Source organism: Pipra filicauda, unplaced genomic scaffold, assembly GCF_003945595.2.
Source record: "Pipra filicauda isolate LSUMZ 115617 unplaced genomic scaffold, ASM394559v2 scaffold98_size3848907_pilon, whole genome shotgun sequence".
NCBI classification, from domain to species: domain Eukaryota; kingdom Metazoa; phylum Chordata; class Aves; order Passeriformes; family Pipridae; genus Pipra; species Pipra filicauda.
In genome coordinates this window covers 1,369,146-1,391,906 of record NW_024105186.1, presented here as the reverse complement: position 1 = coordinate 1,391,906, position 22,761 = coordinate 1,369,146, and the positions used below count along the sequence as shown (strand labels likewise).

Sequence of the window (22,761 nt, the reverse complement as noted above, 5' to 3'; positions counted from 1 at the left end):
ACATCCCACTGCAGGAGGCATCTTAATGCACTCCCAGGAGTTACGTTCCTAATTTTAACTCTTCCTTTTCATGCGCTGCTGACTCAGTACATTTCACCACGGACTAGTGTTTTCCATATGTTGTGGCTGTTAACAGGTGACCTTCTTGGGTGGAAGGAATGAAGTTGATCACAAACTCTCCAGAGGGTTTGAGCTAAGGAAAAAGCAGGATGGGGGGGGCAGCAGATCTCTGCTGTTTATATCAAACTCCAGGCATGCTTTAGTAATGCAGCCAAACACCTGAAATCTGATGCGTGGCCTCGGCTGGGCCGCGCTCACTTCTCAGCAGAGAATAAAACAAAACTCTGGAAACAAAACCAAAAAGGGGAACAGGGTTTGCTACTCCCATAAAGTGGGGTGTGCTGAACCTCAGGTCCCAACACGACTGTCCTGGTCACTGCGGGGTCACAACAGGGGCACAGGTGTGTGACCTGACTGAACCCCGTGAGCTCACACCTCCCGGGGAGCTGCCACAGACTCTTGCTAGGGGACTGTGGCCACAGTGCCACCCCTCCAGCTCCTCCTGGCCTCCTCTGCTGCACCAGCCCATCCCAGGGGTGCTGCTCTCCGAACCAGCCTCACCTCGATCCGCAGAAACCAGGAGACTTGTGTCTCTTGGCTGTACAGCTGCCAAGCAAACAGGCTGGGCACATCCAGTGACAGGAGCAGTGTCCCAAACCCGGCAGTTCTGAGGAACTGCTCCATTTTCCCAGCTATGGAGAAATGGGATCAAAGTGTACCTCCACGGAATTTTCTGCAGGAAAATTGTGAGCCCTGTGGAAAAAGAGTTTTCCTGGGAATTAAATGGATAAGAAAGGCTGGAGATTGGGAAGCTGGTTAGGAGGAGGCTTTAGCCTGAGGGGCAGAAATAAACATCTGGAGAGAGCTGGGCAGCCCTGACAGAGGCAGGAATGGAGCTCTCCCAAGTGACTGATGGAATCACCAGGTCAGACAAGGATGCTGAAGCAGCTTGATGAGCAGGGAAGAGCAGCATAGGATAACACAGCCTGTACAGGCAGGGGGGGTCTGTGGATCTCTGGCAATTTATAGGCCTTGTGTCCTATTTTTTATTTAAATAATACAAACTAGTGGTGAGGAGGGACAAAAAGAGAAGTAAACATTCTGGCTAAGAACAAACCCAGAATAGTCTCAGTTGGAAGGGACTCAGAAGGATCTACGAAAAGTAGAGAACCAAAGCAGGTCCATCAAATGCCAACTGTGATGATGTGGAAGGGGAATAAACACCCGACACAGAGGATGTGACATTCATTGATTCAACAGAAAAACATCAGGAAGAAATACTGTAATTCATGTGAGTTTTAAAACTTTATTTCAAATATCCATGGTTTCCTTTTATATTATCAATGTGCTAGACGTTCACACTACTGGCAGAATACAGGCAATTTAAAATATACAATATTCAGACACATTTATATGTAACAGAAATTATGGAATGTATTTACAGACATACAGCACAGGATGAAGCTTTAAAATCCTTTACTCTATTAATTACACGTTTACACTGTTTTGAGAAATAACAAAATTAGATCACTTTGTAAAACATCACAGTATCCATACAAAAGCATTTTTTAGATGTCCAAATTCACCTTTCAAGTCCTCTGTTTCTGAAACAGTTTTTCAAAGAACCATTTATAGTCATAAAAGGGTAAAAATACTGTTTGCCATCCTGCTGCTACCAGAGGTGCTACAACAGAGGTGCTCTGGTGCTGTAAAGAGTTGTCTCTGATGGATTTGAAGTGGGACACCGGTGGTGGGGCCTCTCAAAAGCCTCCCCTTCAAAGGGGGAAGACCCAAACTCTGCTCTGCCCCGAGCCCCCAGTGGCTGGGATGCTCCATCTGGAGTGTGTAACCTCACTGAGCCTCAGATGCTGCCCAGGGCTCGCCAGGTTTGAGGATGGATGGTGACACCACACAGTCAGTGCAGGAACACCAGCAGCACGGAACACTCAAGTGGGTCCCGCCCACATCCTCCAACACAGAAGCCCCAGAGAGGAAAGACAATCACCTCTTTGCTTTAACAAGGAACTTTATACATGTTTTCTTTCAAATATTCTTTTCATGGGATACAACAAAAATTGCACATAAATACACTGGAAAATCCCAACCCATTTTGCAAGAGAGAACTGAAGTCAATTTGGTGTAACACATTAAATAAACCGTACGATGAAACTTCAGGTTTGGATTTTGTCCTAAACATCTGGACCAGGTTTAGTGCTTGCCAGCGTGAAAACACAGGATTACAAACGTCAAACTAACACGATCCCCTACACTGAAACTGCCAGAGTGAACATTGCTTAGAACCAAGTACCCAGTGCTGGGGACCCCCCGCCTGCCCAGACACAGCCCCTCCACGGGCTCGCACAGAGCCACGGCTGAGAGCCACAGGCAACGCAAACAGCCCCTTCTTGCCGGCCAGACTTGAGCCCCCACCACATTAATTACTAAAAACTAGTATTAATGAAATGTCAAACTTCCACCAACCTGAATAGTATTAAGTTTCATTCTTTTAAGTGCTGGAAGCTGGACTGAAGCAATCACCACACCCTTTCAATTCCATGAAGGGACTGGTTTTCTTCAAACAGAGAGATTTAAATAGCCCACAAGAGGCGTGCTGCTAAATGCAACATGTCCCTGTAACAATACAGGTGACCTTATGTTGGAAACCAAGATGAAGTCAGTGCCCCCCTCTCTCAGATGATGTGCAAAGACAAACACACCAGGAACACCTGTGTCTGCGTCTGTGCTGTTGCCAGCAAGTGGCAGAACCTTCCCCTCAGCAAACTGCAGCAGAGCCTTCAGACACCTCTATGTAACCCTTTGAGAATGAGAACGCTCCTCACAAACAAAATTAAGTGAAACACAAGAGCTGCTTCAGGGGGAAAGAATGCCCGTCTGGAGCTGCTCTTCCTGTGTGTACTGTGAGTTACTGGCACCTTTAGGCATCAATTCCTTGCAGGGCTCAGGAAGAGCATGAGGAGGTTTCTCTTTGCAGCCGGGCAGTTTTAAACACCCTCCAGGTGTTTTCTCCACTTGCAGCATGATCAGTCAATGCCAATAAGAAGCAACCAAAATAATGATGTGAAACAAGGGATTCAACAGTCACCACAATGGACCTTGAAAGAAACACATGAAGCAAAACAAAGTGGACACAAAACTGCAAATCAAAAGGGAAAAAACGCAGCTAAGATGAGTCCTTGGCAGCTCCTACCACAGGTTTACTTCTGCAAAAATGACTTTTAGCTAACCTGTTCCCATTTCTTCTTTCTTTATCTGCATAAAATCCTCTTGGTGTATTCTGCTTCAAATGCATCCCCAAATGGAATACTACTGATGCCTGCAGTTGCTTTCAGACCCCAAGCACTATGTATTAGTAGCATAACATTCTGGGATGCTTGAAATTGGGCAAAACCTGACAGAGGAACTGCATGGGTGGAGACCTGGATTTTGTGAGGTCTTTTTTTGGGGAAAAAAAAATTACTGTAATTGATCTGGTAGTGAGCTTGGCCTCGTCACTAGGAGCAGAACACACAGAGCTGTCCTTGTTTTGCACATCAGTTTTCCAAGAAAATGCAAAACTTGTCGGCTGCCTCTCCCCTTCCTGTACACTGAATTTCCATTTTTATGTTAAGGAAAGAGGAAGTAAAACCACCACATCTCTCTACATAAACTCCAATGATAAAGGGCTTTATTGAAAGCCTTGTCAAACCCCCCAAAGAGAAGCTGTGTTTGCACAGGCCCTGCTCTGACAACACCCAGCCCACCTCGGGATCTCACTGGGCTCTAACCCTAATACATTCTGTGCCTGCAGGGGATGCTTCAGCCCCTCATGAATGAGTTAGTTGACAAAGGGCTCCCAGAAAGCAGCAAGGCAGGCTGGGATTGTTCACACTGCAGAGAAATACACACTTGATTCTGGTGAGCCAGCAGAGATCTCCACCCACTGATGTCAGAAAAGTGTTCCAATAAAGACGTTAAACCCCCAACAGAAAGTGAACCTAGAGAGAATTCTGATGGGATTAAACACCGTTTAAACAGATCTGATTTAGTATCTTTTACTAACGTGTTTTTGGTGGAGAAAACAGGCAGTAAGTTTTCCTTTGGGAAATTTTCTTTTTCTTCAACTTTTAGTAATGAGGACATGCCAACACGAGTTACAGCTCTGTGAGGTTTGACCCTGTTACCCAACACTGCAGGTTAAGATTGTGTGATGCAATTTTTTAAATATAATAGAAATAATGGTTGTTCTTTGGAGGCAAAGAAACTCCATTTCTTTGCACTCTGTGGGTAAAGAAAGAAATTTAATTCCCCATGTGACCACTGCAGCAACATCCTTTTTTTTACAAATTCCCCTAGGAACTGCTTTCCTAACTCTACATCCATATCTTCCACCTGCAAGGTCAGTTTCTACAGCTTGCTCCAACAGCCAGCCACTGGAATTCCTTGCCCTCCTCCCAACCCTCATTTTTTTAAATAAGGGGCAAAAAAATTGGTAGTAAAAATGTTACTGGAAACTGTTGTGATCTCCAAAAAAAATGGAGAAATGAAGTAAAACATTCCTGTCAGGAATCACGGAAACTCATTTCCTTAGAACAGAGCTCTGTGTGTTTGGATGCACTGCATGGGCAGTAAAGTCTTCAGGTCCTTCTGCTTAGCCAAGGTAACCCAAAAGGTCCCGGAGGTCTTTACACAGCAGACAAGTGGTGAAGTGGCTGCTGCTTTGGGGGTGCCAGCTCCAGGAGCGCCTGGACAGTCACAGCTACCTGTGTCAAACCCTTCTCTTCTAAAATATGCAGAGGCAAACATAATTGCTCCTGAATGGGGAACAAAACAAAGACAAAAACAAAATGGATGAAAACCACTCAACTGAAAAGAAAAAAAAAAATTAAGCAAAAGGTGACTGAAATATGAAATGTTATGAACAGGCAGCACACACACACAGGGGTAGGACATGAAATTTCTGCTTGTGACTAAAGAACCATGACCTTGACTATTCAAAGAAGGTGGCCTTCAGCTAATCCCTGTGTTCATTTATTAAAAAACTCTACAAATAAGAATTTGAAAAAGGATTGTGGGAGAAGAGGGGAATAACAAATTGTCCTCCATCTCTGCCCACACTGACATGGCAGTGGTTTATGAAACCAAAAGCAGATGAACTTGAGGAGGGGGAAGCTTTGCTTCAACACGATGAACTTGCTGCAGCACAGAGCAGGAGAGGAACCACAGCAGCACAGCTTCCTTACCAAATCACATCCCTTTTTGAGGGAGTCCTCACAGGACAAGCCTTGTCAGCTACAGCCTGAGGGGAGCCCTGCTGTGAGCAGGGAATGAGTCACCACCACTCACTCACGTCCCAGAAGTGCCCCCGGCTTAGCGGGCGACCCCCAAAACCTTTCTGAGGAATAACAGGAATACGCAAAATGCAAAAAGAGGTTTCAAAGTGTTTATTAACAGTTCTGCTATTCTCAGTCTAAGAGGTACTTAAAGCCTCATCCTACAGAAGTCCTTGGCACTCCTGGCCATCCTCACTCCACAACAGCCAGGATACATGTCCAACAGTTCTCTGTATCTGTAGAAAACAACCCAAGTGTGTCCTTCCTATAGAGCTACAGAGACTATTTTTCATGTGTTATTTTCGTACCAACTGGCATTTCTCCACTCCTTGAGTCTTTACTGATTTCTGATGTTAAAGAAATCCTTCAGCACAAACAGTGGCAGCCAACATTCCTCCCGCAAAGCTCCGAGTGGAGAGAAAACAAGTGAATCCAGACTGAAATTCTCACAGGAAGCCACATATGATCAGGCTAAAATACATTTTTCTTCCAGCAAAATTATGTTACTTTGAAAAAAGTGTGCTTTTTAAGAAAATACTTGTAAACTTGAGGAAATATGCCTTATCTTTTTTCCTTATGTATGCAAACAGATAAGGGAAAAAGCTTTGGAATGACTCCATACCACAGACAGTAATGACAAACAAAATTTAAAAACTGGAAGGCACTGTTAGTGTAAAACCCCTTGCAGCTTTTATCACAGTGTTCACTAGAAGTTAAGAAACATAGGAACCGAGTTCATTCTAGTTCATACCAGTAAGCTGTGCAAAAATAGCTTACTTAAAAATAAAACAATCTCCCCCTGTCAAAGGTCCCCTCTTTCCTCAGCGATGTTTGGCTTGGACAGAACACTTTGTGTGGCTTGGACAGAGAGCACCAGCTCTTTGACTTGCTCCTTTGTTAAATACTCACTTTGTGGTACAAGAGCTTGTGAGATCCACGTACACATAACACATTTTACTGGTAGTGACCACATTTGCAACTGAACTCTTGTGTGTCTTAACCTGTGCTTCAGAGTTGTTGCAGGTTATCGCTGGAAGGCCAACACCACTTGCACTGGGCTTACGAGCCATTTACTGCACTTGCAGATATAACAGAAATTTATTGAAGACATATTTGGAACAGCCATTTACTGAACACTTACCTGACACTGGTCTCTCAGCAGAGCTCCCTGAATCAATCTACACTCTGAGGAGACACGGTCTGTTACACACACACCAGGAGTGCCCTGAAGCTCTGAGGTGTCCCTGAGACATTAAAGCATTAAAGCACCAGGATGCTTTCCCTGGGGAGGGAAAAGCTGTGAAGCTTTATGGAAGACTTCCTGAGTTTTGTAAAACAGTGAAGAGTGCTTGTGCAGCCAGGGCTTATATTTCTGCAATTGCATGATACAAAGGTTTCTGCAGATGACAGGGTAAGAGGAAGAAGGGAATAAGCACGGAACAAGCTTATGTTGGGGCGCCCACGATCCAGCAGCAACTCAACAAGTTTTAGGTGAGTTTTATCCAGAGCACAGTAAATTGCTATGACATTCTGTAGCATCTGACAGAATCTTAAAAGACTTCTTTCTGTGCCAGAAAACTTAAAGCTGTTGAAGGGCTTAATTTCTCTGAAAATCTCCTGCTTGAACTGTTGTGAAGTTCAAGCAGCTCAGGATTCACTGACAGTTATTTTAAAAATCCTGAGTCAAAGTAATAAAACAGAGTCTATAAATTTGAGACATCAAATGCTCTCAGAAGCAGGATAAGGGACTGGGGTTAAGAAAAAAATAAAGCTACAAAGATCTGTGGACAAAACTTACCAGACCGTGTCTCCTAAGACTGTGAGATCTCATCAAGAACACTGACACTGAAAAAAATACTTCACATTGTTTAACATTTTTCATCAGATAGTCCTCGGGAAATTTACCAGAGTGGGTGCAATTCCCATTATACAGACGGGGAAACAGAGGCACAACCTGACAGTGCAGTTTCCTAATACTGCACCATGGGTCAGCAGACTACAGAATGCAGCCACGTCCTCAGCTCAGCCTCAGGTCTACCCCAGGGACTGCACCTCCTCCCTTGTAAAGCATTTTATCTGCTCAATGTGACACAGCAAATACAAATGTGAATGAGGTCACAGATGGTTGTGTGGGTGCACCAATGTGTTTACACATTGTACTTGTCACCTCTGTCCCATCTGTGGGAAACAAAGCACTTCATACACACAGTCTTGACAAAACCCAAAATCTGTTCCCAAGCACCGGAGTGATGGAGGGAGGAAGCAGCACCACTACCCCTCAGCTAGAGAAAACAGACCCAGCGATAGAACATACAGAGCGTTAGCATTAGAGTACAGTAAAACACCACAAAGCCCCAGAGCTGAACGGAAAGGGAGACAAGACTGGATTCTTCTGAATCTGTCCCCAGGGAAAGAAGAGTCTCAACTGTTCTTTTAACGCTGAGGTTTAGCTGAAGAATGTCAGAAGGGGAACAAAGATTGTCCTGTCCAGAGTGTGTGAGCAGGAAGGGAAAACAGACAGAAAAAAAAGGTCAGTCAGTGAGCCATAGCAACATCCACGAAGCAGTCAGTTATCAGACATCTCAGATACAACCTACATGTTTGAGAAGCACATCACAGCTGGTTAATTCTCACACACAAATTTGCAAGACTCCTATTGCAAAGAACTCAATGTCAGTGAGGTGCCTGTCACTTGTACATCTCAAACTATTCCTTGTTGTTAAAAACAGCAGTTTACACACACTTTAGTGAAAATCATTTTTCTCCAGAAAAGAAGAGGTTACAGGTTTCTGAGATGTTGCTGGCACTGAGTACTCACCAAAGCTCAGCCTCCACATGTAACTTAAGTTAATGAAAACGGCAGGACAAGGAATTATTCATGTGTAATTGATGCCTGAATGCAGCATCCTGCAGAAATATCTATTACTAATTAGAGTTTAAGAGTTCTGTAACTATTCCCACTGTGTGTTTTTCCCCTCCCTTTCCCACAGGTAGCTGCTATAATCAGTGAAATCTAGATGCATGTATCAATCTGTTCAGCTGCCAATTTCCTTTGATCCAAGGGCTTTAACCACAAAAGGTCCTACAGAAATGGCTGCTCTGCTGTAGTGCCTGTAATCAGCCTTTTCTAAAAGTAGCCTTCCCCTTAGAAGGTAAGTATTCCTACATAGATCCATGCTTTCAGAAAGCCTTTTATTTCTGTAATTAGTATTAAAATGAAAGGAAATATCTGCAGGCATCTTTTGAAGAAAAGCACACTAGGCTGCCACGCCACTCTTACCTACAGGTATCTTACATTCACATCTCAGTGGATATGTAATGCAGACATGTGAGAGTAACTTTAGAGCTCAGGTGGGGGTGTTCCAGGAAGTTTTCCCAGAGAGACTCTCCTTGAACTCTTTCACATTAAAACAAGATACATGAGAAAAACAGGAGAGTCCCAGACAGTAGATGCAGCAGCTAGAGCAGCCTGGGATTACAAGGGACTTTTTCTTGATTGGCTTTTTTGTTTGTTTAATTGTGGGTCATTTCAGGGATCTGCTCTGTACTGCAATCCCATAAAAATTACATCTTCATACTTGAGGGAGCTATAAATAGGGAAGCTGGGATGGAATTGCACAATTTTGCTCCAGATGAATTTATATTGTGCAGCTCTGCTGGGATCAAAAGTCCAAAGTTTCTTAGGGGACCAAAATAGTGCAGGATCTCAAAGTAATAACAATCACTTAGAACTCCCTACCACATTCCAGCACAATTCACCACTGAGCCATGTGAAATTGCCACACAGCTCAATAAACATGGCATCCTAAAATGCCAGTGGCTCAAATGCCTGCAAATGAAACTACCTGAAAGCACCAGAAAACCCTGCATGACTGACTGAAGAGCTGCCTTTAGATGCATCTGGCACGAGCCACTTTTCCCTTTAAGAGTACTAAAGAAAGAAACCACCACCTACAACAGAAACATTGTTTTGCAGTGTAACAATCCAAAATCAATTAGTGCACTTAAAGAAAAATTCAGAAAAACATGAATGTATTAAAACTATTTCTACTGAGACAGCTGCTATGTAAGACAAAGTGCAAAGCACAGGACAGCATAAAACAGCATAAATGGACTAACAGGGTAGGATGGACTATTTTATATGTTCCCCCCTCCTAGATCTTCCGAGTTTCAAAAGAGGACAAGGAATAGCAAAGACAGACTTGTACCATTGGTACATAACAAAAGAATTAGGATCTATGCAAAGACAGCTACCAACCATCAGAGAAAGGCCCTTAACACTGCAAATGTCGGTAAGACAGGAGAGACATTCATGTAAGAGAATTATTGTGAAGGAATATAAAAAGCTTTGAAATATAAACAACACATGCAAAACGTTATCCAAATTTTATCCCACTTTTTAGCTGTCACATATCTAATTTTAAGAAAATGTAACTGGTTTTTGAGAAAAACTTTCCAGTTCTAAAAGCAGAATTGACCTGCATCAGCTATTATGAATTTGAGGCACAACAGTGACTCAGACCTCTGATAAACTCATCTGACTTCATTTTGCTCTGGAAGACCCTGCAAGATCGGTCTGATCAGCATTGCAGGACAGCCTAGACTTGAACCGTCTCAACTTTTGATCATTTTGTTTTAATCCAAACTTTCAAAGAAGGTTCTATTTTCTGAAGCCCACACAAAACTGCATCTGCAACATTATATCAGGATAGCAGAAATACGTACCTGAGGCACTCCAATCCTTCTGCAAGCTTCCAAGAAATTCTCCACGTTTCGTCTGCATTTTGCCATTGTAAGTTTAGGCTGCAAAAAAGCAAAGGCATACAGTGTTCTTAACTGGCAAGATTTTAAAAGATTTTTATTTTTTATTTAAATAAAACTCTTAATAAATCTCTTTGCCAACAACATACTGCACTGACATAAGCTTGTCTAACTCAAAGCAGGCTCTGCTGAAGTTTGCTTTACTTAGAAAACCAAGCCCAATTTTCAAAGCTGTTTTATGAAAAGCAACGTTATGAATGCTTAATGTTTTCTAAAAAAGAACAATCCTAAGCTCTGCAATATTTATATACACAGTGTTATATAAAACTGGCTAACACTTTTACATGATTATTGTAAAAAATGGTTTAACTCTACTCCAGCCAAAACCAGCATGCTGGCTTTCATGCTGTGATTCCAGAGCAATTTCATTATATGAAGCAATCTAGAGTCTATTGTGGATTACTATAATGCAAAAATATATAAATATCAAACCCTATTTCAATTAACAAAGAGTTAAAAAAAAAAAGGTTAGATGAAACCAAAAAATAATTGAAGCTTGCTGCTTGTCAGCCTCTTGTAGATGTGTTTGATGTAGCTGTTTGAATTGCACTCACTGGCATTTTTCAAGTGAGGGTTTTTCTGCAGTCAGCTTTCACACCTCTCCAGACATACCACAGCACAGGCTCTGTCTTGTTTCTGTTCTCGAAGCTTATTCCTTTCTGGTTCAAGAGACACAAGCTCCCTGCTCCCCTGGACAAGCTACTCACAGTCTATGTAGCAGCAGCAGCCAGTGGCCTCTGTGAGTTCAACACTTCCATAAGTGTTGGGGCTTCTTCTCTCCCCTCCACATGCTGCATTTCCCCACCAAGGAAGCAGGTTAAAGGCCAGCACTGACTTCTTTCTCCCAAAGGATGAAGGGAATACAAAGATCACATTGTGCCTGGGGAATGACACTGTGCCTCTTCTGCTCCTGGAGCCACGTGACTAAAGGGAGCCTCTTCCTTGGGATTCACATGACAAAGCCATGATTTAATTCCTCACACAGAATATTCAGGAGCTCACAAAACCAGGCCATTGAAAAGATCTTCTCGGTGACGCAAGTCTTCTGAGCAGTTGCTACATGCCTTTGCTCTGAAGGATTCCACAATCTGCCTAAAATGTTGCCATGTCCAGTTCAATCCTTCTCAAAATAACGAGGGCATCTGCCTGTTCCCATCGAGTCCCAGGGAGAGGAACCACAATGATACCATTGGCAGCCCTGTAAGTGCCAGTTCAAATTCCAACCAACACAAAGAATGACTCCAAAAGAAGGATAAGTGAACACTACATGCATATTTCAACTTCTTCCCTCAGTCTTCAGTTTTTTCCTTTATTCATACAATTTAAAGGTGCATAACAAGCAATTTGTCTGTTCATACTACTTTTAAGTAGCTGATCCTAAATATTTTCACTAAACTTTGAATTCTTCAAACACAGATTAGGTAAATAATCTGCTGTTATCTTGCAGTTTTTGACCTTTCCCTAATTCTGTGCTTTCCCTAAATGATACACAGTAATGTGGCCAGAAACAGATCACCCTCAGTGCTTTCCAGAAACACTGAGCCAGGCAGGGTAAGAGAAACAACTTCAGAAATTTTCAAACTTCTCTGTGTGCTTCCCTCCTTGCTCTCAACAGTCCCCTGACACAACCACCTTTTTTTCCTGTTATCACAGAGGTATGACTGGATTTGTTTAGTTCCAGGAGATGGTGTTCTCCAAGTAGTTTGAGTGTGCTCTGCTAAAATTCCTAAGCAGAGGAATTTCTAGGGCTGTGGACACAGGAATCAAATCCCTCCGCCTGTTTTGACTGTCTTCTGTAATAGGATCCTACTTGTTGTAGAGAATGTTGTAATTCCCCACTATCTGTTTTCCTGAACTTCTCAGATGTTTTGATCTTTTGAAATATCCTATTTCAGTTTTCATGATGAACTCTTACTTCACTAGTCTTCAACTTAACATGTTTAGGGAGGACTTGAAAATCTTAACATTTGCTTACAATCTGTGTCAGAAGTAACTTCATTTAAATGAAACAAACCCAAACAGAATTTCTTTTAATGACACTACAGACCTGTTTCAAACAGGACAGATGGTTACTTTTTTGTCATGTAAGTCCACAGAGAACACTCGGTTTAGCATTTTTGTCTGGATCGCAGGACTTTGTTGGATGTTATTCTGGACAGCTATAAAATACTGTCATTATTACCCACTTACCACAGCAGGGGAGGGGACGTGAATGCTGGGGACAGAGCGGGGCCGCACGTGGTTGGCCAGATGGCACAGGACAACACCGTCGGTGAGAGCGGCTCCCAGATCGCTGGGCAACGACACCTTCAGCCGCGACTCGATGTTCTGCAGAGAAGCGGACATGGACACACACAGGGACTGAGGGCTGGCTGCCTCCAACAGATCCATTTGCACAAGTTTGTACAAGGCAGAGCTCCTGCATTCCAGCTCTGTCCATCCTCATGGCATTTCCAACCAGCCTTCTGAATAACCTCAAGGGAAGCTCTGTGCACTACTGAGGCCCAGAGCTGGCCGCAGTCCGGGAGCAGTTGAGTTCAATGAAGAACAGTTTCATCGTACAGGACAGTGGACTAATACAACCATTATTCTAAAATAATGGAAATCAGGATCTAGGAACAGTATTCCTAACCCTACCCATTCTGAGAGAATAGTTCTGCCAAGGGAAGTGAAAATAATTGTCTTCGTGGCTTGGAGGACAATACAGTCAACAAAAGTCAAGACAACATTTTTGCCTTTAAATAAAAATCAGCACAAACAGTTCTTTAAAAAGGAGGTAGTTACAGCATTTGTATAAGAGAATGAATAAAAATTCAATTCAGCTTTCAAACTATTTAAAATAATGCTGTGTGAATTTCACTTTTAATACTGTATCTAAATTTTTAAGTATTAAAAAAAGATTTAAGCTTACCCGGGAAGTAGAACAAGAGACAGACTACATACTGAACATTCTGGGATAAAAGAAGAGAGGGTGTGCAGACAGCACCAAGTTTTGTTTTACTTAAGGTAACTTTCTTCTTTTAGACAAAGATTGTCCTTACTTTAACAAAGAGAAGAAATTCTCTTTGTCCATCTGGGATGCTTATGGCTTTTAAGATTAGCTTCAACAAGTAAATTCTTATTTATTGGGAAAATTCCAACAATTAATGAGAGCACCTCAAGGAATCCCTTCATGTTCTCCAGAAACAAGTCTGGGGCAAAGCAGGGCAGTACCTTAATGCCATGTGGCATTTTCAATATTCATATTTATTGTTGTTGTATCTGGAGACAAAATAGGAGCGTGGTGGCCCTGGACAGACAAGAAGCGCAAATATAAGAAACATTTGTGTCTCAAATGTTCTGCACTTAACTAAGGATAAGGCAAGAATCAATACACAGATCCAGAACACACAAGGAAACCATGCTGTCAGCATGACTGGCAGCAGTCTCTGCACTCCATCTGCTTTTCTGTGGGCTTTACAGCAAAGAGGACTTTTAAAAAATGGATTAAAAGAGGACAGTGAGGCAATTTTCCAGGGAGTTCCTTACAAGTGTAAAAGCTGATGAGGAAGAAAGGAAGCACAAATTCATGTTAAAAGCAGAGTTCACTGGACACTCAGAAGCAGGAGTCAGCATACTTTATCTTACAGAATTTGAAGATGACTTTATCTACCACAAACAACCAAGTGAACACCACTGCACCCCTCTGAAGGAACCACAGAGACTGTACCATGCCACTTAATTTTGGTCAACTACGCACCATATTGGGTCAGTGAAACTGGTGCAGAAGACAAAGGCAGATTGAGCAAGGTCACACAATTACTACAATGTCCACGTTCTGGCTCCTGGCAGCACTCACCTTGCGAAGCTGCTCTATCAGCTCCAACTCTTCCTCTCGCTGTTTGGAGTTTTGTCTCACTTGAGGGTCTGGAGAATCATTAGCAGGAGACAAGGCACGGGTAGAGGATGAAGCTACAGCTAGAAGAGAAGCATGAAGAAAAGAAAATCACTAAGCACCGTTTTGCTCTGTGTCATTTGGTGCTGCACTGCACGTGAAGAACAGGGACAGTACATTCCTTTCCACAAATCTTTCTTGCCTTTAATTATTAATCAAACTAATGCTCTACTAATCTAAAGGAGGTGTTCTTTAACACATTTTTCTTTCTGTTGAGATTCTGTTCTTTCTGTTGGGTAATAGTCACGCACAAATGAGGACAAAGTTTTGCCAGATGCAGTATGTTGAAGTGGTTCAGTCTTTCTCCAGAAATTGCAATTCTGGTGTATGCTACCGTGCAGTGCAAAATTTATCAAGCTGCCTTCACCAGTTGTTGAAGGCTTGTGTGGCAAAGGTGCAAGCACAGACCAAGAAGAACAGATTCTCATATTTCCACAGATATGACAAAGGAATATCTGACAGCTCTAAACAAAACAGTTTGTTCACAAAGTATGTAATGCCACCTGTCTACAAGTGGCACTCTAAAAGCAGTTTGATGATAAAGACCTGAAGTAACCAAACACTGCAAACTCCAGGTAATGCAGATGTCAATATAATGTAGCAAAACTAGCTGTTTTCTGAGCTATATAACCTACCTTTCTTGGCTTCATCCCTGACAGCTGTTCGGAAAAGGAAACTCTCAGGTCGCTGGGAAGGGTTTCTATAGGAAGGCGGGGCTGCATGGCCAGGATATGGAGGGGAAAGGTGGACTAAACAAATGTGAAAAGGCACAGGAAAGGAAGGAGGAAGAAGGAAATGGTTAGAGTTTAAATAGGAAATGGGTTCAGCAATGTGGTAATTAAAAAGAACAAACCAAAAATTTTTATGTAATAATGACAAAATAAATTACAGCCATGCATGATAAAAGCACAGAGCAGGAAAAGGCACTTCCAAGGACGCTTGCATGCAAAGCACATTCCACATACCAATTCCAACAACTGTTCTGACTCTTGCTGAATGCATCTGTGTGCCAAAGCCTGCATGAAGGCCTAAACCAGCCAAACCCTACGCTCTGCCTGAGGACATGCTTCATCCCTGTTGTCTCTACCCTCACGTTTTTCTAAGGAGACCCAAATAACTGGGTAAATTCTCAAACACAGCAGTGCCACATACAGAGATAGGAACAGATGCTCCCTTCTCTTCATAAGGCAAAGAAGCAAGCAGGCATTTTGATCTTATTTTTCAGAAATTTTTCTTCCTGTCCCTGTTACCTGTCTGAGTGGTAGGTGAACCAGAGGAGATGGTAGATCTGTCATCACTCTGTGAACAAAAAAGCAGAAGAGTATAAATGGTGCTAATCTGGAAAAGCTGTGACTACATTTTAATTTGCTGTGTTTTAAAAAAAGCTCCATCATCTAAATGCGTTTAAGAAAAATAACCAGAAATGTGAAAAAACACAGTATGTTGTTCTCAAAGTCTCATCTCTGCAGAGATAAAGCTTTTTCCTTTGCAGAAATGACACAACTGCTTCTTTCTGAGGAAATCAATGATGAAACAGCACTGACTGTTTACTCTTCTTTCCAACCCAAAGTGAAAAAGTATTCTTTGCAAAGGGAACACCAAACCCCAGGTATTTAGCAATATGCAAAACTGGCATTACAGTGGCCTCAATAAAGATACACCTCTTTGACACCTTTGTTAATGCAAAACTGCTATTTACTGAACATCCCTCCCCAGTAAAACACACTGTGGTTTTATCACAGTGCTTACACAGGGCTAATGATTTCCTGTGAGAAATGCATTCAGTATAGCAGCTTCCACAGAAGAGAAAGAAACAGGTAAAGAGTACAAGTGTACTTTTGATGAACTCAACTTGATCAAGAGTAAATGATCTTGTACAGAAAAAGTAACATCAAAGACAACCAAGAACCACTCCGAGCAGAGACTGGTTACCATGTTTTTATAGATCAGGCCTCCTGTAGACACAGCCTAAAGCTAAGATGAGGTAATACCTACTACAGTTTAATCAGGTGAATCGGATTCATACCCTACCTGAACTTTTGCTTAGATGCTGACAGACTAACACCTGTTAAAACAGATGTGTGGATCCGAGATTTTTTGTTGGCTCTACTGGTGAATGATAATAGCAAGAGATACCTTGACAGGACTGAAGGTAGAGGCACTAGGCAGGGTAGTAGCACAGCTTTCTTGGTTCAACCCTGAGAGTGACTGAATGCAGAAAGAAAGAGAAGGCAGTAGCAGAGTTAGAGAGCAGCTGACAGGTCATGCACAAAGGTGGAATGCAGCAAAGTTCAAAATGAAGAGGTGACCATGATCACATCCTCAGAAACACTCAACAAGCAACAGATCCATACTTGCTAAACTACATTTAAAGCCTTCCTATCCTCCTGAACTTTCTGGCTAATAAGCCTGGGAGGTGCAATGTTTCTTTTACACATAACACAGTGACATTAAAACGAGAATTAAGAACAGTAAGTGAGGCAAAAGCTTCTTTAGCAACACCTATGCCATCAGAAAAAAGGAAATTTTACCCTACAGCAGTCCAATCTAGGCCACTATTAAAAATAAATAGCTTTCTTTTTAATGTTTTGAGAATGCTGTGAATTTTTAGTCAGTTATTTTCCTATCAACTTACATATAATGGGGTCAATAATACATACTTTGTGTTTGCCACAAACACCTAATGCTGATCCTTGTGATTACACACAAAGTAAATGAGATTCTGTGGGTGGAATCTACCTCTCAGGGAAGATGTCAGTGTCAGAATTTACAGTGCTGCCATAAATAAAACACAGCCACATTTCAATTATCACCAATATGAAACCCAACCAAATAAACAACTTTTCCTGTTTATAGAACAGGGACTCCAGTGTGCCCATCTGTCACTGACAAGTCAATCTAAAGGGCCAAATTCTGTGTCTTCTGTTTTCAACACAGTAAACATTTGAGGACTGAATGGCTCAAGAATGAAACTATACTTTCTGAAACAGCACTCAAATAGCAAAGTGAGGAAAGAGGAATGTTCTTTCACAGGAAAGAACATCAAATGACACCTAGAAACTCTACAGGTAGTGAAAGACACACTTGGGAATGTTAGTATTTAAAACATTTGCAACTATTCTGCCACTTCAGAACAGGACAGCACAGCCAGAAGGACTTGAAGGAGAGGTTTATACTCAGGGCAAACCTTGCACACAAACATCTTTAAGCCCTGTGCAGATTTAACAGCTGATCCTCCAGACAGCCTCTTACTCCAGAACAGGACAGAGCCAAAATCGTGGGTTTGTTTTGGTTTGTCTTTTTTAAGAGTTTCAAAATATCACTTGACTTTCACAACACATTAGCTAGCACAGGAGAACAGTAAAATAAACCAGAACTGGGTGGGCTGTAACATTAAGGTATGTGTTTATTCCTGTATGAAAAGAGCAGGGCAACCTTGACACAGACTAACAAGAAGTCATCACAATGCACGTACCCAGCAGTGGGCGAAGGGAAGGGGAACACGGCACAGCACAGGGCAGGACAATCACAACAGCAACACACCACATGCTCTTCACCTGTTTGCGAGTCCCTGGCCTCCTTTTAATGGTATTGGTGTTATTGTCAATCTCAAACACAAAGAGAGGCTCAAAGCCATTCTGTCAGGGACAGTAAGGAAAGAAAGAGAGGGAAGAAAGCAAGAAGTAAGGCAAAGAACGACTGTAAGAAAAGGCAGCCACAATACTAGAGGAGCCAGGATGCTGCAGTTCAGGCTCACACCACCCTCTGCACATGCTGCACGTGGCTTTTAGGTCTAGCACTGAAGTCAGAGAAATCTCCCTGTGCCAGGAACAACTGTAGATACAGGGAGTGCCAAAGCAAAGCCCAACCAGCACCCTGCACAAACCATATAAGGATATTCTAAGGGAATTCGGTTTTTAAACATTTGAATACACAAACAGATACCAACGGTCTGAGAGAAAACTCCAGGATACAATTTAGCATAATTCAAGTTCTGCTTACTTTACCCATACCATTATTATTTGTAACACTCTGGTGCCTAAGAGCCTTAACTTAAAATGTTTCTGAGATCCCATGTGCTAACACTAACATGACAGCCTCAGGCCATGTTTGGGACCACAACAATAAAACACAACACAAGGAAGGGAGCACAAGGCAGCAATGACACAAAGGTTGTGAAAGGAAGAGGTCACTGCAGCTGCCTGATGCTTATTAAGCACCTCATGGGCTTCACAACAGAAAAATCAAGCAGCAATTAGAGAGGATGTTTTGGGTTTTTTTTCCCTTCCATAGTGCTAACCTTGTAAGGAACAGTATAGGAGAAAACAAGAAGATATTTAAAGGAAAGTGAGATTTAGAAGCAATAAAGACTGAAATCATTAGCCAAATCTAAAACCTTGATACCAGCTCAACAAGTAATCTCAATTGTAATGAATGGGACCACCCTTCTGAGAACAGCAAGAGGATATGGCTAATATAAAACTTTTATTTTCTCAGAGAGGCCAGTGATTACATTTATTCAACATGTTACTTAGTCTGGTTCTCACAAGTCAACACAAAGAAATCCACCACAGCATGCAATGAAGTACTAAAGCCAGCCTCCACCTCACTTCAAATCACAGGTATGCAGAAGGAACTACAACTAAACTGAACCCTTAACATGCATAGAAGGTAAGGGCAATCATTTTGGGACTTCAGACTATCCTGAAGTTGTTTATAAACAGAAGGAAATGGTCAGAGTAAACTGTGTAATGTGAATACATTTTACCTTTAATTACTGATAAAAGACAACAAGAATACAACCAAATGAAACACCAAAGATTTTAAAAAGGAGATTCACAACTTAAATCTTGGTTTTAAGAAGTTTCTGTTAAAGCAGTGACAATACCAGACGAGTGAAGTAGTAAAATAAAAGGAAGCTCACTTGCTTTCTAACTACCTATTAGACTTAGTACTTTTAAAAGCCTTTCCTCATGTCCTCAGAAAGTAGACCTAGCTAAATTTCAAATCTGTTAGGGAAAATGTCAAATGAAATGCAATAAAATATAAAAAAGTAAAAGGAATTTCAAGTCTAAAGACAAACTTTTTTTATTAAAAAGCAAACTGATGAACATTTCCTTGCTGTTTTTATCATATAAAATACATTTGTGGAAACAAAAAATGCTACAAATTCATGAGCTAGTATGGGCTTAATGTTCCAGTTACAGTAATTGCCAGAAACAGCTGCCCTGGCATATGTCATCATTAGACACAGGGTGTATTTCCACTACAGAAAAGAGCTGCAGATCATACTTCAGCAGTTCAGAAACCCCAGCATTCCATATACTATTACATTAGTATATGGCTGCTGAAAAGTTTAGCGCTGCTGAAAAGAGCAAGGAATTAAAAGAAAAACGAAGAGGAATGATCACTTCCAATGTTTTCCTGCCAGCCTGGTCACTTTTTTTGTGAAGTGGAGGGATGTAACTTGGTTAAAGACACAAAAGAAACAAACAGCAATGGAAGCCAGTTTCAAAATAGTTTCTGAAAATTCTATCTATTAATTTACAACAAAAGTCATGTGATCACACAATCAAATAGAAATGGGGTCCTTTAAAGGTATCTTTAAAATACATTCCAAAGATGAATTCACTGACAACAGAGTATCAACTCTTAACCCAAACCACTGCTGTTCTCCTGCTTCTTATTATCTAAATACAAAAGCACATTTTAATAGGCTCATTGATTGTGATTTCTCTAAACAGACACATGATCATTAAACCTCTCTCCAATATTTTAAGCTTTCTTTCTGTCCCACACAGTGCTAGTCATATGAAAACAGGAAAATGAAAAAGTCTGAATAAAGACACAGTAAATATCTTGACCAACATGTTCAGGAGAGAGATATTCTAACTGAGAGCACTGCCTAAAGAAAATTTAGGCAGACAATTGGAAGCACATAAATTAAGAAAATAAATTCTAGGCATGCAGTCATGCAACAGCAGGCAAATCAAGTGTATTTTTTCTTTTATAGACATGGATTATGGCATTATATTCTTTTATTATGCTACATTGCTAAGATGCCATAAAGGAAGAAATAGCATAAAACATGAATTATGTACATAAACGTTTTTATTTTTGGTAAGTGGTGAAAATAGATGATCTTTAAGACATTTTCATCAATAAACAATAAAATGGTATGAGGAATATTTCATGATTTGTAGCATTCATATGCAGAGCAGTTTTTCCCTGTGCCAAGTATTTCTAACCCCCATGTGCAGGATGCAGACAGGTTAAAGTAGAAGGCTGTACTCCAAGCATTAAAATTGCTTACTTGACACTGAAGAGCACATCAATTAGGAAGCAGCTGAACAGAGAAGAAATCAAACCAGAACAACTAGAGGTGAATTTTTCATCTTGGAAACTGTTCTTTACTATCAGTAGTTTTCTTCTGCTCTCAGCAAAAGACAAGCTTTAATTATTTTGTGGAAAACCATAATTGTATTATTAACCAATAGCTGACAGCAAAAGCGTCAACATATTCATAACATTATAGTTCACAGCTGAGCTACTTTTCAGTGAAGATGGTCATGTTTTATGCTATTTAGATTAGCTCTAAATCAGATGGTCTAATCTGAGACAATCACAACACGTTATTTCTATGCTCTAGAATCTGCCACATAAAAAGGCCATGACGTGCAGGATCTTACCACTAACAAGGCACTATCATCAGTATGCTGAGACCTTCTGGATGGAAAGGGACACTGGGAGGTGGGAGAGATGGAGTAATGTCAGAAACACACACAGTGTCAGAAACACATGGTATGAGAACAGACAGACAATTTTGGAACACGAACTGCTTGCTTATCACACTGTGAGGCTTTTTAAAACAATCCATGAAGTGCATGAAACCCTGTAGGAACACACAGCCACGTGACCCATGAATTACAGTGCGTTTGTACTAAGGAATCAATTATTCTGCTTTCTATGTTGTCTCAAGCAAATACAGAAAACTGTGCATTGACAGTGCTTACTGTGGTGGAACAAAGGACCCTTTAAAAGAATAAATTAAGAACAGAAAAACATTAAGAAGAAAAAGGAGCAAAAACTATTTCAATTACCCCATGTTTTGGTAATTTTCTAACAAAAAAGAGTTAGTCAAAAATGCTGCTAAAGAACGATTATATTCATTGTATCATTAAAAGTTTTGATCTGATTAACACTACCAAGTGAATTATCTTTCTCTGGATGCAAGTGGGGATGGCAAGCAGTGGAAGAACTATTACTGTGCAGAAATCTGATGCAGAGACTGAACAGATGCCATTGGCTCAGCTCTGTATATTCCAGAAGAGTGAGCCTTGTATGATTTGTGTTCCCTACTGACTTACTGGTTTTGATTACAAAACTATAGTAGAATAAAACTTTAAAAAATATTTGTTTCTCTGATAGCCCTCAAAATTCTAATACTTAATATTTCTGGGATAACTTGTGATCTAATAACAGGAAACTGGGAGAAAACTGGTAAGTGAAGGATGACTGTAACACAGTAACTTGTCTGAATACTGTTAGCAAATAAACTGTACTGCTCAAAAGGAGCATGTTAAAATGGAATAAGAAATCTGTTTTCTGCAGAGAACATAGAAAACATACAAGAAACAATAAAACAACACACTTGGACAGGCAGTCTACATGAACAGAAGGAAATACTAGACTGTTCCCATAAGCAAAAAACCCCAACCCGAGGCTTAATAATGCACGAAAAAACTATGCTATAACCCAGTTCTGAAGAATCCTCCACAATCAGGAAAATACTTCTGACATCCCTAGTAATAATCTTACTGGACTCTTACCTCACTATCCAGAGGACTTTGCTTCTGAGGACTTAAGGATGCTTTTAGCTATAGAGAAAAAAGAAAAATGAAAATAATAATACAAAAGCTCAGAACCAATCAGCATAATTTAGAAGCGTTTTAAAACAGAACTCTTAGTTTTTAAATAAACCATGCATTGGGGAAATTGCTAGTTTCCACTCAGCTGAAACTTCACTGTTAGTTAAAAAAAAAGCCTTCACTCCACATAAGAGAAAACCCCCAATTTAAAAAAAAATTATGCATATGAAAGATGCATAAGAAATCCAAAATATAACCCAAGGGAGGAATTTAACTGCTAAGCGCTCATGAATAACAAAGGCAACCGAAGGAAAAAAACCCAACAAATCCAAACCAAAAACCCCCAAGAGGCTCATCAATGAACAAAATGCATCCTATACAGCTAAGTATTTAACTGAAAGGCTGAGCTGAATCTTTAATAAAGCAGCTTTACTACAAAATAGTGCCAGGGGCTTGAGAGTAGCTGGTGCTATTGAAGAGCCCAGTTTCAGGCAATTAAAACCCTTTTTCTGAACTAACTTTACAAAAGAAATAAATGCAATAAACCATTATTTGCCTCTCTGCAGACCACTCTAAGCCCAAAATATTAACTGTAACATTTCTTAAATTTGTGATTGTGAGATTTGGGTAGGTTCCCAGAGCAGTAAACAGTAAAATAAATTTAAGTCAACTAGCATGTTAAGCAGCAGACTACTTCATACTGACTGCAGTGACAGAGAAAGTGAAGACCCAGTGTCCACAGAGAGCC

General features: G+C 41.0%; 1 protein-coding gene across 15 annotated transcripts in view; it reads right to left on the bottom strand.

Annotated features, from left to right (window-relative positions):
* Nucleotides 1-1,346: 1,346 nt before the first annotated feature.
* The window catches only part of LRCH3 (leucine rich repeats and calponin homology domain containing 3), a 64,396-nt gene continuing 42,981 nt past the window's right edge, over nucleotides 1,347-22,761 (bottom strand). For 3 of the 15 annotated variants that reach the window (XM_027751037.2, XM_027751041.2, XM_027751040.2), the window contains 10 exons: nucleotides 21,975-22,022; nucleotides 20,835-20,888; nucleotides 17,703-17,783; nucleotides 16,282-16,353; nucleotides 15,396-15,444; nucleotides 14,781-14,894; nucleotides 14,050-14,168; nucleotides 12,402-12,539; nucleotides 10,116-10,193; nucleotides 1,347-7,873 (listed from right to left, as the gene is read on the bottom strand). In XM_027751037.2, the coding sequence (XP_027606838.2) occupies nucleotides 7,673-7,873; nucleotides 10,116-10,193; nucleotides 12,402-12,539; nucleotides 14,050-14,168; nucleotides 14,781-14,894; nucleotides 15,396-15,444; nucleotides 16,282-16,353; nucleotides 17,703-17,783; nucleotides 20,835-20,888; nucleotides 21,975-22,022 (954 nt within the window). In that variant the 3' untranslated portion in view covers nucleotides 1,347-7,672. Of the gene's footprint in view, nucleotides 7,874-10,115; nucleotides 10,194-12,401; nucleotides 12,540-14,049; nucleotides 14,169-14,780; nucleotides 14,895-15,395; nucleotides 15,445-16,176; nucleotides 16,354-17,702; nucleotides 17,784-20,834; nucleotides 20,889-21,974; nucleotides 22,023-22,761 lie in introns of those variants that run through there. The other 12 variants (XM_027751039.2, XM_027751042.2, XM_027751045.2 and 9 more) reach the window with 12 other exon arrangements.